General features: G+C 41.1%; 1 protein-coding gene across 2 annotated transcripts in view; it reads right to left on the bottom strand.

The window, feature by feature from the left end:
* The window catches only part of DAPL1 (death associated protein like 1), a 57,487-nt gene that overhangs the window by 9,655 nt on the left and 24,238 nt on the right, over window positions 1-23,594 (bottom strand). The window contains exons 1-2 of one of the 2 annotated variants that reach the window (XM_059704367.1): window positions 10,729-10,858; window positions 194-281 (exon numbers count right to left, since the gene is read on the bottom strand). In XM_059704367.1, the coding sequence (XP_059560350.1) occupies window positions 194-281; window positions 10,729-10,786 (146 nt within the window). In that variant the 5' untranslated portion in view covers window positions 10,787-10,858. Of the gene's footprint in view, window positions 1-193; window positions 282-10,728; window positions 10,859-23,594 lie in introns of those variants that run through there. The other variant, XM_059704366.1, reaches the window with a different exon arrangement.

The raw sequence follows: 23,594 nt of genomic DNA on the forward strand, positions 1-23,594 counted from the left end.
TCCAGAAGGTAGCCACCTTTCACCTCCAGTCTGCATCACCACGGATCCTGACCCCCACCACGCCCCACCTTAGCAGCTGTCTGTAACCCTGCTTAGCAAAAGCCTAGGGGGACTGGGAGGCCTCTGACTTCTGGAAGAAGTCACTGAAAACTCCTCGAGGTGACACAGGAAAGGAAATCAAGCAGTTCCCTACCTTGTTTTCTCAGATCCTGTTTTTTTGGTGTGTCTCTCCAAGACGCCAATTTCTTGTTTTTTTGAAATTCGCTTCCCTCCAGCTTTTACTATAAATAAATAAGCATCAATATGGGAGTGAGGGTTAGAACAGCAAGAGAAGGCATGCTTTGTTATTCAAGGTATGCATTTAGATTTGAAAAAAAATTTAGAACTTATTTTTTAGTTTATTTAAAAAATATTTTTATTGATTTCAGAGGAAGAGAGAGGGAGAGATAGAAACATAAATGATGGAAGAGAATCATTGATTGGCTGCCTCCTGCACGCCCCCTACTGGGGATTGAGCACTAAACCCTGGTATGTGTCCTGACCTGAATCAAACCGTGATCTCCTGGTTCACAGGTCGATGCTCAATCACTGAGCCATACCAGCCAGGTTAGAACTTATTTTTTAAAGATCTAAACTTTCATCTAAAACAACGCAATAAAAAAGTTATCCTGAAACTGCATAAAGATAAGAAAAAAGATGTTTCGTGCAAACAAGGTGGGGAGAAGAAGTGCTGAGGTCTGCTTGTTTATGTTCAGGGAGGGGAACTGAGCTTTCAAAGCAGCAGGTACATCTTCCATTTGGGGAGATGAATAACAACATACTCCCTTAGGCATTTCACTGAAAAACATTTTTTCTTGTTATCAAACCAATTACACTCTTCATGATAGCAATTGACAATTACAATGTGACCCTCCTATTCTCCCACAAGATTAAAGTTTGTGCAAGGCTTGCATTTTGTTTTTTCAACCAAAGCTTTCAGAAGTCAGATTCTGAGACTGAGCCAAAAGTGAGGGCGGTGGCGATAACAGGCATTTAATTCAACAGAGATGCTTCTGATCCCACCATATACCCACCTTTCATCTCAGACCCCGAACCTGGGATGTTGGCCAAGCTCAGATATTGTAGTGAGCAACTAAAATGCATTAGTAATCCTGCCATTCAATAGATCAATTAGTGTTAATCAGGCTACAGATGACCTAACAGCAGTTCAAGTATTTAGCAATGTCAGATGAAATCAACTTTTTAAAGGAATGACCCATTTCAGAATGCAAGTCAAAGCAAATACTTTTTCTGTTCCCAGGAAATTTGCACATCTGAAACCTGACAAGCTCAAATGAGAAAAAGCTAAATGGACATTGATTCGTTTGCACCTATTAATTCTTTTTATGGGAATGTCAAATGGACAGTTTTCTAAAACTAGCTCCAATAAAGTGAAAAATAAGGAAAATTGTTTCTCCATGCCTTTGTGAACTGACTTAGTCTGTTGCTCTTTTAAAATGATTACTTAATTTATTGTTTTGATTCTAATACATACATAAAGCACACAATTCAAAAAGCATGAAAAGGTCTGCAGTCTCCCACCTACCATTATTTCCCAGCCCCCTGGTTCATCTCCCTAGATGCTGCTATGTTATAAGTGTCATGTATTCATCCATAAGTATTCTATATGTCTACTTACATGCTATTATTTTTTAAACTAGAGGCCCAGTGCACAAAATTTGTGCACTGGGGGGGGGAGGGGGGGGAGAGGCTGTCCCTCAACCCAGCCTGCACCCTCTCCAATCTGGGACCCCTTGGGGGATGTCCAACTCATAATCCAGGACTGCTGGCTCCTAACCACTTGCCCGCCTGCCTGCCTGATTGCCCCTAACCGCTTCTGCCTGCCAGCCTGACCACTCCATAACTGCTTCCCTGCTGGCCCGATGGCCCCAACTGCCCTCCCCTGCTGGCCTGATGGTCCCCAATTGCCCTCCCCTGCTGGCCTGATGGCCCCCAACTGCCCTTCCCTGCCTGCCATCTTGTGACAATGTGGGGGTGGCCATCCTGTGGCAGCCATCTTGTGATGGCATGGGGGTGGCCATCTCATGGCTGCCATCTTGTGATGACATGAGGGCACGAGGGCCACCTAGGCTTTTATTAGTATAGATGGTAGCATAAGATACACATTGGTCTGTACCTTATCTGTTTATATATTTCTTCAATTACATGTTTTGGGATAAGTTCTATTTCAATACACATATAAAAATGTACCTTTCTTTTTAGCATCTTTAACATTTCATTATATGAACATTCTGTGTTTACTTAGCCAATGCCCAAATGTTAAGACATTTCAGATGTTTCTAATCCATTGCTATTACAAACAATGCTGCAATGAATATTCTTTCATATATACAGAATTTTGCACAAGTGCAAGTATATCCATGGGATAAATTCCTACAAGTGATCTTGTTAGTGCTCAAGAATTTACATTTGGAATTTGGTTAAATCTTGCCAAATTGCCCTTCACTTGCACCAGTTTACAGTCTCACCAGTCATAATGTTAGCAATTATCTCCCCAAATCCCTTGCAACCATGTGAGCTAGAAAACATTTGATTTTGTCAATCAATAAGTTTTTTTAAAAATGGTATCTCATTGTTTTATTTGCATTTCTTATATTTTATTAAAGGTTGAATTTGTTTCTGTGATTAAAAGCCATTTATATTTTCTTTTTATGAACTGTTAAAATTCTTTTTTCTAATGCTTTTATTGATTCACTAGAGGCCCGGTGCACAAATTTGTGCACTAGTGGGGTCCCTTGGCCTGGCTGCGGGATCGGGCTGAAACCAGCTCTCTCCAACATCCCCCGAGGGGTCCTGGATTGCCAGAGGGCGCAGGCCAGATTGAGGGACCCCACTGGTGCAAAATTGGGGCCGGGGAGGAACACGGGAGGTTGGACAGCTAGGGAGGGACCACGGGAGGGCTCCAGAGAATGTCTGGCCCCTCTCGCTCAGTCCTGATCCGCCGGAGCCCAGCAGCAAGCTAACCTACCGGTCGGAGCATCTGCCCCCTGCTAGTCAGTGCATGTCATAGTGAGCGGTTGAGTGGCCTTAGCATATCATTAGCATATTACGCTTAGATTGTTTGAACGGATGACCAGACAACCAGACATATTACGCTTTTATTATTTAGGATAGGAGCTATTTATCTATGAGATGTATCACAAATATAAAATATTTTTCCAGTTACTGCCTTTTTGTTGATGTTTTTGCAGTCAGCAATTTTCTGTTTTTGTCAACCTCTTATGGGTTTTGTATCATTAAGGAATTCCCCACTGTGATATTTTATTAATATTATTCCATATTTTCTTCTAGAACTTTTATGGTTTCATTTTGCATAATCAGTCTTTGGTGGTATATTTAAATACTTGACCCTTCTATAATGTATTTTGTGTAAGTCATGTGGAGGCATAATAGATTTTTTTAGATTATCCTAATAATATTTAAAAATCCATCTTTTATCTATTAATTTGAAATGCCATCTTTATCATATACTAAGTACTCATGTATATGTGTGTCTATATTACATGTGTATACATATATGCACATATATGTACACTACATGTGTATACATATACACACGTGTGTATATGCATACATGTGTATACATATATACACATGTGTATACATGCATACACACATATTACAGTGGCTATTTCTGGACTTCTATTCTGTTCCATTAATCTCTCTGTCCATTCATATGCCATTATAACTCTATTTAAATTATTGTATTATATTTTAATATCTGACAGTTAGTCCTCCTGTGTTAAACTTCCTTTGTAAAATATTACTAGCTATTCTTATTTATGTTTCCATATGAACTTTAGAACCAGTTTATTAATTTCCTATAAAAAAAATCCTGTTGGTATTATATTTAAAGATCTTGTTTTAAATTTATAGATTTTTAAAAAGGAAAACTTTGTATCTTTATATTCCTGGTAGCTCTCTGTTAAAAATATGGTATGCTTTTTTATTGTTTATATCTTCCTTTGAGTCCCTCAGCAACTTGTTCACATAATCTCACACATTTATTATTAGATTTATTCCCTAAGCATTTTATCTTTGTTGTTGCTGTTGCTATTATAAATGAGGTTTAGTCTTCTGTTATAACTCTAACAGACTGTTGTTCTTATATTACTCTTATTGATTTTTATATCTAAATCTCATTAAATTCTCTTATTGTTTATAATAGTTTTAAATTGATTCTTAGGTTTTCCAGGTTTAAAAATGATAAACATAAAAAGAATTATATTAGTTCCTCCAAAATAATATTTAATAGTGGTGACAGTGGACATCTTTGTCACCTTAATTTTTAAAGAATTGCTTTCAGTGTTTTTCTATTAAGCATAATGTGTACTTAGAAGGTTATATACATGAGAAGTACATATATTTTCATAAATATATTATCTCATCATGTTAAGGAAATATCCTTCTAGTACTGTTTCATTGCACTTAAAAATTACAAATACATATTGAATTTTATCAAATGCCTTTTTAGCATAAACAGACATGATTTTTCTGCTTATTGTTAATTATATTAATTATATGAATAAATATTTTATGTGAAACCATTCTTGCATTCATGGAATAAACTCTATTTGGTCATTTTGAATCACCAACTTGGTTTTTTTAATTGATTATAAAAGCTTCTCAATAGAGCCCTAGATGGTTTGGCTCAGTGGACAGACCGTCAGCCTGCAGACTGAGAGGTCCCCGGTTCGATTCTGGTCAAGGGAATGTACCTTGGTTGTGGGCACATCACTGTTTGGGGGTGTGCAGGAGGCAGCCAATCGATGTTTCTCTCTCATTGATGTTTCTAACTCTCTATCCCTCTCCCTTCCTCCCTGTGAAAAATCAATAAAATATGTTTTTTAAAAAAAGCTTCTCACTAGAATTCTGTAATGTTAGACGCAGTCTAATGCAAATTGTTATTGTTAAATAAACAACAATTAAAAATGTGAACTTTAAAATGCTGAGTTTTGTGCCACTCAATTGAAAGGACACTGACAAACCAGAGACTGTCCAGAGGAGAGTGGACAAGAGTGGAGCAGGGAGCAGGTCACAGGAGGCCCTAGGGAACTGGGAGAGGTCACTTCTGAAGGAGCAATGACTCGGAGCTCAGGGGCATCTTCAAAAATCTGAGGGGTTGTCATGTGGGATCAGGAAAGGTTTCTTTTTTTTAAAAAAAAAAAATATATTTTATTGATTTTTTACAGAGAGGAAGGGAGAGAGATAGAGAGTCAGAAACATCGATGAGAGAGAAACATCGATCAGCTGCCTCCCGCACATCTCCCACTGGGGACATGCCCGCAACCCAGGTACATGCCCTTGACCGGAATCGAACCTGGGACCCCTCAGTCCGCAGGCCGACGCTCTATCCACTGAGCCAAACCGGCTTCGGCCAGGAAAGGTTTCTTGGTGAGGAAATGTTATATGGGGTCAAAGAGCTCTACACTTCCGGAACTCTGTGACCTTCAGCAAGATGCTAAACCCCTCTGAGGCTCAGTTTCTGCATCCTTCAAAAGGGAATAATACTGGTTAGAAGTGACATAAGCACCTGGTACATGGTAGGTACAGAATAATGCGTAGTTATTATTATTTGTATTTATTTTATGTTTTTCCAGAGGAGAGAATGAGACCAAAGAATGGAAATTCCAGAAAGGCAGAGTCTGGCTTTGCAGTCATTGCAGTTTATGTTATTCGGAGTCAGGTAGCGTGCCTCGTATGTCCTTTGCCCCTCAGTGTGTTAAAGGAAAGAAGTCTACTGCCATGAATATCTGAGGAGGACTTAGGTGAATTTGGTAGAAGTTTAAGTAGATGATCCTTATTATGAAGTCCTTACTATAATTCTAACACTTCCCACCTATTTACAAAAGAAAACTTATCACTTTCCTCCCTTCCAGAAGAATATAAGGCTCTTAACAGAAAAACAAATACCAAAGAAATTTTTTAAAAAATGCAAACATGGGAGTCCTTCATTCTTAAGAACAATAAATAGAGACATTATAGGGTAAATTAAACATCCCCCAGAAGATTTCTACTTCAATGCAGGAGTCTTTCAATCCTCTCTGGTGTAGGGCTATGGGCTTTAAATGAGTGATTTCAAGAAGTGAACCACAGCTTGAATGTCCAGAGCACAGTTCTCTTATTAAACTTATTCTGGTAGGTAATCCCACTTGGTCAGCCATGTACAGCAGAAAAAAGCAGAGGATAATATTCCCATACTATAGTGGATACATGGAGGTATACACAGATTAAGGCTCTCTCTACATTGAGGTGACTGGACCAGCTGGAACCAGTTTGTGGGAGGGTCATCTTCAAAGCGCCACTGGGAGCACGCTTATCCTGGTCTCCTGGGATCTAGCAAACCATCCTACATAATAAAAGGCTAATATGCAAATTGACCAAACTGTGGAACGACCGGTCGCTATGATGCACACTGACCACCAGGGGGCAGACGCTCAATGCAGGGGGAGCACCGCTCAGGCAGAAGCCTCCGCAGCAACACTAAGGATGTCTGACTGTGGGAAGCAGGTCAGTCGGACATCCCCCGAGGGCTCCCGGACTGCGAGAGGGTGCAGGCTGGGCTGAGGGACCCCCCTGCTCTCCCAGTGCACAGATTTTCTGCCCTAGGCCTCTAGTTGTAAATAAACATCTACAACCCAACCCAGTCAAGTCTTGCCCATTTTGCTTATGGCAGATAGGTCTGACTCATGGGACCTCTTCAAAGTTTTACTGTAACTAAATTAGTTCAAACATTTACATAATTCCGTGTTTGGGACTATATTGCCTTTTGAACATTAATAGAAACATGAACTGGAATGGGGTGAAGTGAAATGTGAACTGATTAAACATTTTAACAGGCCTTTGAATATGAATACATAGGGTAAAACTTTAGGTGCTTTCAATAAGCACAACAAACTAGAGAGAAAACATGTAAAAGAGAGAAACTGAGGGTGAGGGCAAGACTGGGGGGATGAGGGGACAATGGGGGATAAAGACACATTTGTAATACCTTAATCAATAAAAAGTTTAAAAAAGAGAGAGAGAGACACTCTTTTTGGTTAGTTTCATTAGAAAACAAAATATATGTGGGGAAAAGGAAACTTTGTTTGCCCGCCTCCGAGTAAGAGTTATATTCTTGTGGCTTCTTTTGTAGTTTACAGTGCCAGAAATAGACCCTTGAGTTTAGAATGCTACATAATACTTTTGCAGGTAAGATCTCCCAGACATTTTGCACAGTTTTTCGTAAAAGGCAGTCAAGATAAAGAAAGAAAAGCCTGCCAGAAAAATTAAGCTTTTTCCTTCACTAACCGGTAGAAAATGCACGTGAAAAAACTGACCACTCCGAAGATTTGTGCAAACTCTGCCTAGTGACTTAGAATTTTTATGTGAAGATCTTAATTCAAAGGTTAGATGCTTGCAAAATGCTTCCTTTGCACTTACATTTGATTTTTCAGCAAATTTCAAGCTGCCAATCAACACCTAGAAGACGCCCATCCGAAGAAGGCAGGGAGCAAGGAGAGAGGGCTTAAGAACGGGAGCACATGGCATGGGCTCCACTTGATTCCCAAACCTCAGCCTCACTGCCCTCCAGGTGTGCAGCCTCGGACAAGTCCCACAACCTTGCTGACTTCAGTTTGCTCCTCTGTGGAACAGGAAGATGGCTGTCCGTCTGCAGGGGTGTTGCCCTGTCTAGGAGGTTCTGTGCAGCGCCAGGAGCACAGTCAGTGTGGGGTGGATGTGGTTGTTCTTGTCCTTGCGGTCATCAAACCCTGTCCCCGTGATGCCTGAGAAAGTGGGTCTTCCAGCATCTCTCTCAAACCTCACAGACCAAACCCCGTAAGCTGACCTGAGCTGACTGAAGTTGAGAGAATTAAGCCTCTGCCCTTTTTTTATTTGTTTTGTTAATGGTGCTGGCCCTATAGTTTCCCCCCACTTTCTGCATTAGTTTCACACTTGGGGATCTAATCCCCAAACTTCGTTCTCTCTCTTTTTAAATATATTTTTATTGATTTCAGAGAGGAAGGGATAGGGAGAGAAATAGAAACATCAATGATGAGAGAATCATTGATCGGCTGCTTCCTACACGCCCCACACAGGAGATCGAGCCCACAACCCAGGCATGTGCCCTGACTGGGAATTGAACCATGACCTCCTGGTTCATAGATCGACACTCAACCACTGAGCCACACCAGCCGGGCCGGTCTCTCTTTAATGAGCCAGAAAACAGATTCTCTCTGGGGGTTCCGTGGTGTCCTCTCTGATGGCTCTGATTCACTTGACTTAAACTGAATTAAAAAGTGCAGGGAATACACAGGAAAACTCACGAACTCCTGCTCTTTCTAATTCATTACGTATGTACTTGGCTTCCTCGATCACCTTCTACGCACACATTTTTGGCTGTTCATTGTGATGAGGTTCTTATAAAACTGAGAGTGAGGCAAATCAAAAAGCAGAAAATCCAAAGCTAAGCTTCCTAGGGCCCAGGCCAGCTCATGTTTAATGTAGTCTTGTGTCACAGCATAAATTTATAGCCACGGCTAATGGAGGTGCAATATATTATATTAATATACATGAGAGAGAAACTGCTAAGCACTCGACATGCAGGTGGGAAAGAGTTACCACCAGCTGACTTTCGAGTGGTTTCATTTTTTTAACTGCGATGGGGCGGGCACATGTATATTTTCTATGCATTTTCCTCTGTTCTGCCCACTGCAGTAGTGTCTAATGCAGCAGCCCTCAGACACCCGATGACTTGCGATTGGGGAGGGTAATGTCTTCTGATGGCTGTGCGTTTTACGAGGCCTGCATTTGATGGGGATTAACATTCATGTGCTGGGTGCCTTGCAGAGGTGATCGCCTTTCATCATCATAACAACCTTATAATATCCACGTTAGTTATTACTCCCTGTTTTAGAGGCGAGAAAACGGATGCTCAGAGATGTGGAGTGAAAGCAGGGTTTCAACCCACGTCTGTCCAATTCCGAAGGCCACGTCAAATCCTCCCCGTCATAACATGCCCACTTCCCACTTTCCGGGACCTGTCGATTGCTTATTAAGAATCAGGTGAAGATTTGATGGAATTCTGGTGAGGAATTACTGTTGTTCCCCAAATAAAATTGTGCACCATCGCAAACCGGTTGGGACTTAACCTAGGTGGCGAGGCCAGATGAAGGACAAGGCTTCCTTGTTCCCTGGCTCTCAGTGGGGAGGCAAAAGTCTGCCTTCATCTCCATCCTAATTACCCCAAGCCTCTTATCTGTAGTGTCACAGTTCCTAATAATTAATTGTCATGCCAGAGGCATCGTGGCATGCTTGATGGATTCCTGGTGTGCTATGCACACAGAGTAATTAGCAGTCATTAGTGGTGAGGACAGAAAGTTCTTGGTGGCTTCATTCGAACGCTCCTTTGGTTAGGTTTATCTCTGCGTCCTTTGTGCGTGAATGTAATTTAGTAAATCAGGTTTTAGCTTAACTGTTTTATGAAGGATTGGGGTGGAAGTGGTGAGAAGAGAATGGTGTCTTTTTTTTTTTGTCATTATCTGTGAGATGACTTCTCTTCTAATAATTAGCATTTATCGTTCCTGACCATTAGGCAGCAACATTAACTTTAAATATAGACAGTGTTAAACACTGCTAAATCCAATGAAATATAGTGTCAGGCATCTGCCACAGGAGAGCAGGGCATGGAGCCCAGAACTGGAAACGAGTGAAAATTCTGACTCTCTCAGCCAGGCTGCTCCCCAGAAAACCACCGAACCTCTGTGTCAGTGTATCAGCTTGGCAGAGGTTATACCCGCCATCCTCCTCTGCAGCAAAGATGACTGAAGTAACCTTGGCCTAGAGGTGCCAAGTTAGACCAATAAGTAAATCTTGTAAATGGGGAAAGGATAATAGGAGGCAGGCAGTTGAAAGAACATAAAACTGGCTAAAAATAGGCCTACATGCTTCAGTCAATCTAGATGAACATACGGTTAAGTACAATAAAACTAATTTCCATATTCCAGAGAGTTGATATAAGTAGCATGCATTTAAAATGAAGGGAGGGAAGGAGAGAGGGAGAGAGGGGGAAGAGGTGGGAGAGAGAGAGAGAGAGAGAGAGAGAGAGAACTGTGGCTGCTTTGCAAAGCACCTTGATAGCTACGGTTTCCAGGCAGCCCCCTCCAGTGTTTGAGTCCTTATTGGAAAGTGCTCCTCAACCTGTTGACAGGCAAATACATCACTGACACCGCCGCCCAGCCCACATGCCTGAGGAGGGGGAGAGACTGGAGGTGGCTGTCCTTGCTGTGGAAGCTGGATTGCCGGGCTCTGGAGTCAGATGTCGTGCAGTATCTCGGGGAGCCTGAGTCTTAGAGCTGGAACCTCTAGGGAGGTTTCCATGGCAGTAAATCATCTTCCAGGGAGGAAAGGGCCAACCTTGCTACCTATCTCTTCCCACCAGCACCCAATCCCTTGTCCTCTCATATATAATCAGGTTTTAATTGATCTGGGGCCTGACAAATCCCCAGGTGGTTTACACACAAGCGTAGAAAGATCAAAGGCACAGCAGGAAGTCAGCTGCATGCAGTCAGAGCAGCAATGGCAGGCTGAGAACCTCTGCGCTGTCCGGCCTCTGAGGAAGACATAGATGGCAGGGCAGCAGCACTGAGGCCTTGCTACCTGCAGGACAGAGGGCAGTGGGCAGCCTACCTGCGGGCGGATGCCCCCCTTTCAGCGGGGAGGGCAGGACTTGCACTTCATCTGCCATAGCGTGTGCCAGTGCCAGTGCCAGTGCAGGTGCCGGTGCTCCAGAGGCCCTGCCAGCTGTGGCGGCCCCACTGCACCCGGCTTTATACAGGCTGGGGGCGGGGCCCCTTCAGGGCGTTGCTGAGCAGCAACAGGGCTTGTCACCTCGCTCTCTGGGAACCTGCATCTCCTTGGCAAGTTTTCTCCTAGAAGAAAACCTTCTTATTTCCTCCATCTGAGCAGGCAGGGTAGATGGCCAGGGGACTCTTATTTTCTTTCACAAAAGGAAGACGAGAGGACGAAGTTCAATGGAAAACTTTTTCTCTCCAACTATTCATCCATCAAGTATATATGGAGAAGCTGCAGTGTGACAGGCTGTTTGTCACATACTGGCATGACAAGGAGGGGAAGACTAGATCTTTGCCTCAAGACATCTGTAATCTTTTTAAAGACACAATTATAAAACAAAGAGCTATGCTTTTGTCCCGGGCTTTGCCATTGTAAGCATTTATACTAAGAAAATGATGGGAGATGTAAACAATGGTTGGGGATGTAAACAATGATGTAAAAAAGATTGGTAATCATATATTTCTTGTTTTAATTTTCACTGGAATCAACATAAGCATCCCCAAATAGAGAGAGATAGTTAAATAAAATATAGCCATGGAGTGCACATTTACAAGTCATGCTTTAAAATAATATTTAATGATGTGAAAAATACTCATAATGAGATCATGGAAAAGCAGGCTAGAAACCAATAGGTGCCGATTTTGTTAAAAAGATAAAGTATAAACATAAGCATTATTGTATCTCCTGTGCTGTTCAACATTTAGCCAATGGCGGGTACTTAGAGATATCTCTTTGTTCTTGAATACAGTTAAGAAATTCTGCTCTTCAAAAAACATTGTTACAAAAATGAAGACCAGATGCAAACTGGGAGAAAATATTTATAGAACACATTTCTGATAATAACAACCAAATTTAAAAATAAGCAAAATAGTGTCCGGCCGGTGTGGCTCAGTTGTTTGACATCATTCCATGCACTGAAAGGTCATTGGTTCAACTCCCGGTCACATGCCTACATTGTGGGTTTGATCCCTTGGCGGGTGTGCTGTGCCAATCTCTCTCTCTCTCTCTCTCTCTCTCTCTCTCTCTCTCTCTCTCTCTCTTCCTCTCTCTCTCTCTCTCTCTCTCTCTCTCTCTCTCTCTCTCCTCTCCCTCCCCCCACTCCCTCTCTAAAAAATCCATAAAAATAAGCAAAATATTTTTAAACCTACATAAAGTAGAGATATTGACAACAAGTAAGCACATACAAAGATTCTCTGCATCATTAATCAATTGGAAAATGCAAATTAAATACACACTGAAATATATTAGAATGGCTCAACAACAACAACAACAACAAAGACAACTACAACATGTTGGTGGGAATGTAAACTGGTAAAAACCACTTTGTAAGTCAGTTTCTTATCAAATTGAACATATACTTGCTATATGACTAACAATCTAATTCCTAAGAATTCTCCCCAGAGAAATGAAAACATATGCAAACATAAACACCTATATACATATGTTTATAACAGGTCCGTTCATAATTGCCAAGAGTTAGAAATAACCCAAAACAACTAATGAATGAATAAACAGGCTGTGGTACATCCATATAATAGAATAGTAATCAGCAATAAAAAGAAATGAACAGAGACATGCAACAACATGGTGAATCTCAAAAGCATTACATTAAATGAAAGTGAGACTAAAGCACTACTTACTGCATAACTCCATTTACATGGCATTCTTGAAAAGTCAAAACTACAGGAACAGGACCGGATCAGTGGCTGCCAAAGGCGGGGCGGGGAGAGTGGTTTGACCACAAAGCAGCAGGAGGGGACTTTGGGGGCTGACAGAAATGTTCTGTACCTTGCTTGTGGTGGTGTTTACAGTCGCCAGACACCATACAGACATCATCTGAAAATGGTGAATTTTACTGTAGCAAATTATACCTCAGTACATACCTCATATTATACCTCACTATACAGTAAAAGATCCATTTGTTAAATTAATGGGTGAAAATACTCTAAAATGTTAAGTGTGGCTATTTATATGTGGGAGTATTACCTCTTGATTTTTATTTTTTTCTCAGTTTTTTCTGTATTACTTTTTAAATCAGTAAAAATCAATGAGACACCAAAAGCAAAGACAACAAAAGCAAATATAAACAAGTGGGACTACATCAAACTAAAAAGCTTCCATACAGCAAAAGAAATCATTAACAAAATGAAAAGGAAGCCTAATGAGTGGGAGAAAATGTTTGCAAACCATGTATCTGATAAATTATGAATATCCAAATTATACAAGGAACTCATATAACTCAATAGCCAAAAACAAAGTGATTTTTAAAAAATGGGCAGGAACCCTGACCAGTTTGCTCAGTGGATAGAGCGACGGCCTGTGGACTGAAGGGTCCCAGGTTCAATTCTGGTTGCAGGCACATCCCCAGTAGGTGGTGTGCAGGAGGCAGCTGATCGATGTTTCACTTTCATCGATGTTTCTAACTCTCTATCCCTCTCCCTTCCTCTCTGTAAAAAAATCAATAAAATATATTTTTAAAATTAATGGGCAGGGCATCTGAATAGATGTTTTTCCAAAGAAGACATACAGATGATCAACAGGTGCATGAGTGAAAAGGTGTACAATATCACTATTAATCGGGGAAATACAAATCAAAACTATAATGAAATATCACCTGTTAGGATGACTATTTCATAAAAAAAGACAAGAAATACCCTTCTCTCTCTTAAGCTCCAAGGCCCCTTCTTTTCCCTCTGTAACTTGTTTCCTGAGTCCATTTCTTCTACTGCTCAATTCTTCTACCTCTGCTACTTTCTAAATAAACTTTCTCTTAGAAATAACAGTTGTTGGAAATAATAGGCAGTGGAGAAAAAGAAACCTTTGTGCACTGTTGGGGGAAATGTACACTTACAGGAAAAGATATATGCCCCCATGTTCACTGCAGCATTATTTACAACTAGAAGCCCGATGCACAAAATTCATGCAAGAGTAGGCCTTCCTTCCCCTGGCTGCCGGCACCGGCTTCCCTCTGGCACCTGGGACCCAGGCTGGCTTCCCTCCGGCCACCAGCAGGCACCCAGGACCCAGGCTTTCCTTCCAGCCCCAGCTTTGTCTGGAAGGACGTCTGGTCTAATTAGCATATTATGCTTTTATTATTATAGATAGCCAAAATATGGAAGTAATTTAAGTTTCCATTAATGGATGAATGGATAAAGAAATTGTGGTATATATACACAATGGAATATTATATAGCCATAAAAAGAAAAAATCGTGCCATTTATGACAACATGGATGGACCTTTAAAACATTATGCTAAGTGAAGTAAGTCAGGCAGAGAAAGACAAATACCATATAATCTCATTTATATACGGAAAGTACAAAACCCCTCATATATACAGAGAACAGATAGGTGGTTGGCAGGGGCTGGGGCTGGGGAGTGGGCAAAATGGGTGAAGGTTGTCAAAAGGTACAAACTTCTAGTTATAAAATAAGCCATGGGGATGTAATACCGAGCATGATAACTCTAGTCAATAATACTGTGTTGTATAGTTGAAAGTTTCTAAAAGAGTAGATCTTAAAAGTTCTCATCACCAGAAAAAATTTTTAAATTATGTGTGATAATGCTATTAACTAGACTTATTGTGATGATCATTTCACACTGTATACCAGGACAAATATGAAATCATTACATTGTACACCTAAAACTAATGTGATGTTATATGTCAATTATATCTCAATTAAAACAATAAAAACCTTTGGGTGGTGGGGGAGTGTGTGAAAGTGCTGTGACCAAGATAAGTAGCTACTATGGGAGCAAAGAGAAAGAATAATCGTATCATTTATGTATTTTGTGAGTGGCCTCCTCTTGCATAGCCCTGGACTAGGAGCTGGAGTTAGAGGTGACACCAAACACCATTCCTGCTTTCAGCAAATCTCACCGCCTCATAGGGGATGTTGAGGGTGACATGAGAAGGCTAGGAGGAAGCCTTCTGTGATTAACAAGGCTTATAATAATGGTGATCCACAGGAATTTCTGTGATGATGAAACGTTCTGTGTCTGCTCCGACCAATATGGTAGCCACAAGCCACATGTGACCTGAGCATTGCAATGCGGCTGGTGCAACCGAGGAACTGAGTTTTTAATTGCAATTAACTTAAATATAACAGCTACACATGGTCCGTGGCTACTGTATTGGACGACATGTGTCTGTAGCATAAAACCCAGTTGTGTGATGGTTGTTGCCCAGATCTCATTGATTACCCTCTATGTCTGCCTATTGCGGAAGGCAAGGAGGGCAGCAAAGGGCAACCATTCCTTAGGAGAAATATGGGGAATCCTCTCTATTCCACTCCTCCCAACCCTACATATTTAACATGAGCTTCACAGACGAGTACATACACAGCATGTTCGCTTTTGTTTTTCTAATTACCTCAAAATGGAAAATATCTACAAGTTAATAACATAACTGTAAATAGGGATATAATAAAAGGATGGCATAACTTACAAAGAGACAAAGAACCTGCTTAACTGTAGAGATGTGAGTAGACGATGAGGAACAGGGAACATGAGGCCTATGTGTTTTTCTTCTGTTGGCCTCTTCCCAGTCTGCTTCCCTCTCTGCTTCCACAGGAGTAGGAGGACCAGAGTCCCCCCCGCCCCTGACTTCTTTGGTGCATGTGCTCCACCACAAGGCAGCTCCTGGGGGTGGGGGGACAGGGGGCAGGTGGGTTCTTCCATGCCCTGCCTCACGTGAGCCATTCAAAGCCCTGGCCTATCCTGGCTTGTTTGGTTCAGTGAATAGAGCATCAGCGTGTAGACTGAAGGGTCCCAGGTTCGATTCTGGTCAACGGCACATGCCTGGGTTGCAGGCTCGGTCCCCAGTGGAGAGCGTGCAGGAGGCAGCCAATCGATGATTCTCTCTCATCATTGATGTTTCTATCTCTCCTACTTCCTTCCTCCCTGAAATCAATAAAAACATATTAAAAAAATAAAAATAAAAGCCCTGGCCTGCTGTGTGCACTGCGAGGTGAGTGGAGCCTGGGTTATTTATTTTGAGGATGTACTATAGCCTCCATCAGGATGAAAGTCTCAACCAAGGGAGGCAACATGTTATTACCCTTTAAATGGGCTTATAAACCTCATTTTAAGAGAGTCGTTTGTCTAGTTAACTGCAGTGGGAGAGTGGTTCGTGCTAGGACCAAAGTATTTGGAATTGTGCTGAGTCATGCTAAAAGCCTAGTAAAACGGCTTCTCACGACACTGAGCTTGCCAGATGGCTTTTTGTTTTTTTTAAATGAAAGGACAATATAACATGAAAGACATTAATAAGATTTCAAAGTCATACAACACTTTCATTAAAGTACTCTCTTCTTTTAGTTTGTGTGTGGGGGACATTATTGCCTTACTCATGCACTCATAGTTTTGCAGTGTGTATCTCATTTTTATATTTCAGTTTTTTCTCGTAACATTAGTTAGATGCTGCATCTAATGCCCAGCTCTGAAAGTATGAGAAATGTGTTAGATCCGCAAGCAACCTAACAGGAGGATAATGGCTTTCACGTGGTGGGGTGGTTGAGGGGGACACTCCCTTCAAGGGGCCCTGCCCTGTTTTGTAAGATATCTCTGAGCTCCCAGTGCCTGCCTGGGTTCACCAGCTTCCTTTGTCTGTTTATAAGCTAGATTGTGCCTTCCTCTCCCCTCTTTCTTCAAAATACTCACATTTTCCTCTCCTCCGGGGACATTCGAAAATCCTGGTGTACTCTAGCAGCGAACTTGTGCTGTCTTCTCTCTCTGTTGCACCCAAAACAAAGGGTCTATTAATAATCCAGAGAGGCATGCAGGGATATCTGAGTTATCACACAGACACACACCTGTGCAGAGGGGGATTTCCCCAGCAACAAAACAGGTCTGGATTCTGTGAGCACCGTGTTGAAGTTAGTCAGCCTTGAAAACAATGTAAACAGTGAACAGTATACTGTCTCTTGCCTGGGGCCTTGAAGTTTTGGAGGTGGGTGCTAGACCAAAAAGGCAAATTGTCTTCTTTAGAAGATAGCAGTCACTTGTTTGTAGAAGTACAATGAGACGATTAGTGAAAACACTAATTTTTGCAATCCCCTGTCTTCCCTACCTCCTATGAAGTAAAAGCTTATTTACCCCATTTTACAGGTGGGAAAAGGCCATAAAAGGCGATAAAGAGAGGCAAATGAGCTGATAAACATTGTACAATGGCAGAGAAATGACTGGAAGCTGCTACTGATCCATGCTGAACCAACCGTCAGCATCTGAGAAGTCAGGCTGGAAATCTGTACAACACACCAATAAGAAAACAGTGCTCTCTCTAAGCAGCAGGTGCTAATCTTATGTTATATGTCACAAGGTTAACTGCCCCTTCCGTGTGTTAGAAAGTTTCAGGCACCAGAGATTCTAAAAGGAGTTCCCGCTGTAGCCAGACTGAGCCACGGGAAGATGCGAAAGATTGCCAGCTACCAGACTTTGATGGGCCAGTTTGATTGTATTTGCTCTGTTGATAGCTTCCCTCTTCTACTTCCCAACATCACCCCCCCCCTTTCCTATTAAAGGAAGAAATAGAACTGAAAATTCATAGTGGACATTTTTGCTATAATTCTTTCTTTAGTCTGTATCTGTTTATTTTAGTTCTTTCTTTACTCTCTCCTTGACACCAGTCTTGGTGATTTTTTTGGATTTGATACCAAAGGCAAAGGCAACAAAAGCAAAAACAAGTGAGACTACATCATACTAAAAATCTTTTGTACAGCAAAGAAAACCATCAACAAGATTAAAAGGCAACATACCAAATATTTGCAAATTATATATCTGGTGAGTGGTTAATATCCAGAACATATAAATAACTCATAGAAACCAAAACAAACAACCCGATTTAAAAATGGGCAGGAGATATCAACAGACATTTTTATAAGGAAGACATACAGATGGCCAATAGGTACATGAAAAGATGTTCAGTATCACTAATCATCAGGGAAATGCAAATCAAAACCACAATGAGATATCACCTCACACCTTCATTTTTCTTACTATAAGTGAGGTTGAACATAACGCTTAAGATTCATTTGTATATCCTTTGTTGTAAATTATTTATTCACAAATTATGTTGATTCTTCAATTGGTTTGTTAGTATTTTGGTCATTTTTATTATTACTTTTTATGCACTGTTATCTGTGTAATAAGCAACATGTTAATGATTTTCTTGTGTAAATTAGAAAACACATAGAAATTAGTGATGTCTATGTCAAAAGTCTTCTCTAGAGGAAATTTTGTTATTTTTTTATGTTGTTACATATTCATTAAACAAAAACTTATTATTGATATTTTCAAACATACAGAAGTAGAGAGAATGGTATAACATACTGCCAGGCACCCCTTACCCAGTCAACACATGGCCAGTCTTATTTCATCTACAACCTTCTCCTGCTGCCCCCACGCCCACAGCTTTCCCCTCCCCCTTGGACTACTTAGATGCAAAGTCTGTGGTATTATATAATTCCACCATAATGATTGCTATTGCTTTACAATATTACTAATATCTTCTATGGCACATTTAACAGTCATTCTTTAATATCATTAAATATTTAGTCAGTATTCAAATTTACCTAATTTTCTCATAAATTTTTGTTATAGTTTGTTCACATCAGAATCTAAATCAATGTACACAGTGCATTTGGTTACTATGTCTGCTAAGCCTGTAGGTAAGCAAAGATTTGGAAACAGCCCATCAGTAGATGAATGGATAAAAAAGCTATGAGATATTTACACTATGGAATACTATGTAGCTGTAAAAAAGAGGGATGTCTTACCCTTTGGAACAGCATGGACGGACCTGAAAATATTATGCTAAGTGAAATAAGCCAAACTGAGCTAAACACCAAGACAAATATCACATAATCTCACTTATTTGTGCAATCTAATGAATAAAATGAATTGACCAACAAAATAAGACCCATGGAAGCATGGAACAGACTGACATACCTCGATGTGGGGTTGTGGGGGATGAGAAGAGACAAATCAAAGAATTATATACTTATATGCATAGCCCATGGACACGGGCAATAGGTAGTGAAGACCTGGCGGGCGAGGAGGCAGGGCTGGAGGAGGGGGGAAATGGGAGACATCTGTAATACTATCAACAAAAAATGTATATATTAAAAAAATCTGTAGGTTCCCTTCCCTTCTTTTTTCCTTGCAATTATTTACCGAAGAAGCTGGGTCTGTAGTCCTGTAGTGCTTGTCACATTCTGGATTTCCTTGGATTTGATATGTTGCTATTTTTTCCCTGGTCTTTGTATTTCTTGCAAACTGGTGTTTAGCTCCAGAGGCTTTATCTGTTTCAGGTTGGATTTGTTTATCTTTGGCAAGTAGACTTCAGGAGTATTAATGTGCACTTCCTATTGAATCATGTCAAGAGGCACATAAAGTCTGTTGTCTCTCTCTCTGTGACGTGAGGTTGATCTGTCAGCTTAGATACAGATCAAGAATGCTATTAGGTACAGAAAACAAACTTGTCTCTCTGTAGAACATGAAGTGCCAAAGCAGAAACCCACAACTTCACTTTGGGAGGAGAGAATACGCAGTGTGGGAGGCTGACTCTCATATTGAAGACAGTGAAAGGCTCAGATCAAAACTCATCTTTTGGTTCAAGTCCCCTTTAGACCCCAGTTCAGGTATTTGTGGGACATCTATGCTGGTTTACAGTGTCAATATGCGTTTGAAATTCAGTCATTTTTCTACCTTCTTTTTCTTTCATTTGACTTGGAATAAAAATTTCATCTTGCTTATTATATCTCACTTTTAAAAATGCTTCTGCCAGCTGCCTGTAAAATATTAGTGAAAGTTTAGGGGGCTTAGAAAATGTCTCCCCAGGAGGTCTTGATGGCTGTAGTCTCGGCTGTGCTCAGTCTCTAAGTATCTATTGCTCCCTCTGCCTTCCCACCTCCGAAGTCTTCCCACCACTTTCCTCTTCTCCTGCACTCGGTGCTCTGGTCAACTCCCAGCCTTCCAGGACCCCATGTCCATGAGATGCTCCTGCAATCATCTAACTCTCCGCATTCATAGTACTTTGTGGGGTTGATGAATGAAATTTCATACTATCCCAAATTTGAACCAACTCACATGTCCTCAGAAGTACTTGTTTAAAGGAAATCAAGTTTCTTAGTTTGTGCTTTTAAAACTGCATTTCTTCAAAGAAAAGTAGCCCACATGGTTGCTCAACGGAAAATGACTTTTCCCAAAGTCTTTCTACAATAACTATGATGTTGCTAGTGCTTACATGTATAAATGAAGTGAATGGTCATCTTGGATAAGAGATAATTCTGTTACTCAAATAAAGAAATAGAAACAGCACTGGCCGGTGGTCTCAGTGGTTATAGTGTCGCCCCATGCACCCAAGGTCAAGGACACATACCTGGGTTGCAGGTTTGATCCCTGGCCCTGGACAGGGCATGTGAGGGAGGCAACCAATTCCCCCCCCCCCCTCTCTCTCCCATTCCCTTCCTCCCTTCCACTCTCTCTAAAAAATCAATGGATAAAATATCCTTGGGTGAGAATTAAAAAATAAAAAATAAAAGAAATAGAAATACAACTGTGAAAATCTTATTTTGAATGGTTTTTAAATTCTCTCAATCCTATTAGTTAATCCTATTTTAACCATAATTACTTTTCTAAACATATGATAATCCTGTTACAAAACCTGAAAGTAACAAACTAATGAAATTATAAGCAAAGTCTTTCTTTGAAAGGTTTCTACAGATGTCCCTATGCTGAGCCTTTCCTTTCCTGTGGGTATGAAAGAAACAGCAATAATCTGTGCTCGTGTGGGTTGAGGAGTGGGTGGCCTTGGGAAAGAGGCACCGGTGCTCTGTCCCATCTTGGATATTGTGCTGTGGGTGTATGTGTTGAGTGACGCATTTTAGAAATTGAAAAATTAATGAAAAGCTAAAGACACCAACAGGTTTTGTAGAAATTGACTTCAACTGTTGCTGGAAGGAAGTTGTGAGAGGACACCAACTTTCCAAAAATAATCTGCTCTTTAATAGCATTGGTTGGAAGTTTTTTAAAAAATGACAGAAATATATATATGAACATTTTAATAGATTTATTGCATTACATTACCCAAGAATCTGGTTTCTGAATAAAAAACATTTTCATGGCAGATAATATTAAAACAATTCTTTTTTCCTGTGTGACCACAACTACTAGTAAATAGAGATGTAAAAAAATAGTCTCTTCTTTTTATTTGCTTTGTGCTCTTTGAAAACCCATAACTGTGTGTAGGTGTGGGAAATAGAAAGCCCATGGATATTAAGATGCAGAATAGCTAGAACAAGAACCTTGACTTGACTGTGTCCCTTCAGTGTTGCAACATCAGCATTTTAATCTTTGCCTGTGCTTGCTGGGGAGTGGATTAAGAGAGTGGAATCTGTTTGTTATTCAGATCACATGGCATGTGGTCGGCACGGAATGCATGTTATTGACGCTGCAAATCCTGGGCAGGACAGTGGGGAAAGGTGTGGTACCTCTCTTAATAGTGTGGTACCAATGACAGTCAGCAGGAAAGTTGGCTGCTCCAACTTCTAGAATTCCACTTCAGAAACAGAGGGCCACCAATCCAGGTCACCAGACAATCTTACTGATGCCCCCCAGAAGTCAAAATGACTAACAGTTCTTTTAAATTTCTCCTCTGTAACCCGTGTGTAGGCCATGAAAACAGAAGCAACAAGAAAAGAATCTTCAGCCTGCGAACTGTGAAAAAGGTCAGAAAATAGCTATGGTGTCAGGCAAAGAATGAAAACGTCAAAAATTACGCAGGAGAGAGAACATCCTATACAATAAAAGGCTAATATGCAAATTGTCCCCTAGACCGGGAGTTCGACCGGGAGTTCAACCAGAGGGCCGGGCCAGCCAGCCAACTGCCCTCAGCCCCTCCACCCACTGGCCCTGATCGAGGTGGGCTGGCAGGACCCCACCCATGCTCGAATTTGTGCACTGGGGCCTCTAGTAAAAAATAAAAAGGATGCAAAGAATAGCTTGTATAAAATGAAAGTTAAGTGGTGGAATCTGGGTATCAAGCAGGTAGAAGAGGTGATTTCAAGAGCAGTAGCTCAGTGGTTGATTGTCAACCTATGAACCAGGAGGTCAGGGTTTGATCCCCAGTCAAGGCACATGGCCAAGAGGCAGCAGATCAATGATTCTCTCTCACCATTGATGTTTCTATCTCTCTCTCCCTCACCCTTCTTCTCTCTCTGAAATATATATTATTATTCTTTTTCAATCCTCACCTGAGGACATTTTCCCATTGATTTTTAGAAGGAGTGGGAGAGAGAGGAAAAGACAGAGAGAAATATCAATGTGAGAGAAGCACATCAATTGGTTGCCTTCTGCAGGAGCCCTGACCAGGACCTGGGCCAGGGAGGAGCCTGCAACCGAGGCACATGCCCTTGACCAGAATTGAACCCAGAACCCTTCGGTCTGCAGGCCGATGCTCTGTCCACTGGGCCAAACAGGCTAGGGCTATACATATATTTTTTAAAAAGAGCAAAACCACATAAGAACTGGGCCCTACAAAAAAGCCAGCAGGAAATGCTTCAGAAAAGCAGCAGTAGACCTTGCCAAAGCCGTTCAGTTTAGGAGTGGAAATGTCAGTAAGGTCTTTCTCCCAAGCAGGACACCATCGCACTTTATGTTGGAGAGTAGAAAGGAGAGCCCTTAGATCTCAAAGAAATATGCCTTTTAGAAATGAGAAAATTTATCTTCTTACACAATTAAAATGCACTCTAGTTGTTTTCCTGGCATGCCATCCCGATTCATTGGGAGAGAAAAACAATTCCATTCTAAGCACCCCTTTCACTGTTTTCTATCCAATGGACTCCATGTTCTGAACGATTTTGTCAGCCACACTGCGTTTGATCAGCAAGTTCTATTGCTACTTTTCTTCCTCAAGTGTACAGACTGAAGCTTTGTATGGGCACTTCCTCACTGATAGAATTCCAGTTACCAGTCTGTGTCTGAGCTGGCCTGGGAGGCAGAGTTGCAATGTGGCCCTCTGACTGCCCAAATGAACTCAGTCTATTTGGGCAGTTTTGTTCATATTGAATTGAATATTTTTAGGCAGGATGAGTGCTCTCTAATATGCCCAGGGCAATGCCATTCCCTATGGTTTTACTTCCATTTTTTTGTTTGTTTTTGTTCTGGTTTTTTTTTTGCATTTAAATGGAAGGCCTGGCTCCTGAGGCCCCTGCAGGAAGAGTATGTCTTTTCCGCTCACTGAAAAGAGTTCTGGATCCGAGTGCCAGTCTTTACCATCCCGGAGCAGTGCCGAGAGCCCAGAATGGGGACCAAAGTTGTTCCTGCAAGGTAAGCCAGGTGGCTTCTGGATGACGTAATCATGTCCTAGGGCAGGGGTGGGCAACCCCTGGCACGCGTGCCAAACATGGCACGCCAGTAACTTTTGCTGTCACGCAAAACCCTCTCTTATAATCTTCCATTTACAAGTTTTTTCTTAATATCGACTTTTTTATTTTTCAGATAAATTCAGTGTAGGTGCATCTTAGATAAAGAAATAATTTTACATAACAAGTTATCTTAAAGACCATAGACATGGATTGATGAGAGCAGGGAAGAGCAATTTCTATGCTTCTGCCTTAACTCTCCCTTCCTTCCTAGATCCGACCAGTGTTTTGGTTTCATCCACATACGCTTGTGAATATTTGTTCTCAGTGATGAATTTTGT

The sequence above is a fragment of the Myotis daubentonii genome, chromosome 7 (assembly GCF_963259705.1).
Source record: "Myotis daubentonii chromosome 7, mMyoDau2.1, whole genome shotgun sequence".
NCBI lineage: Eukaryota > Metazoa > Chordata > Mammalia > Chiroptera > Vespertilionidae > Myotis > Myotis daubentonii.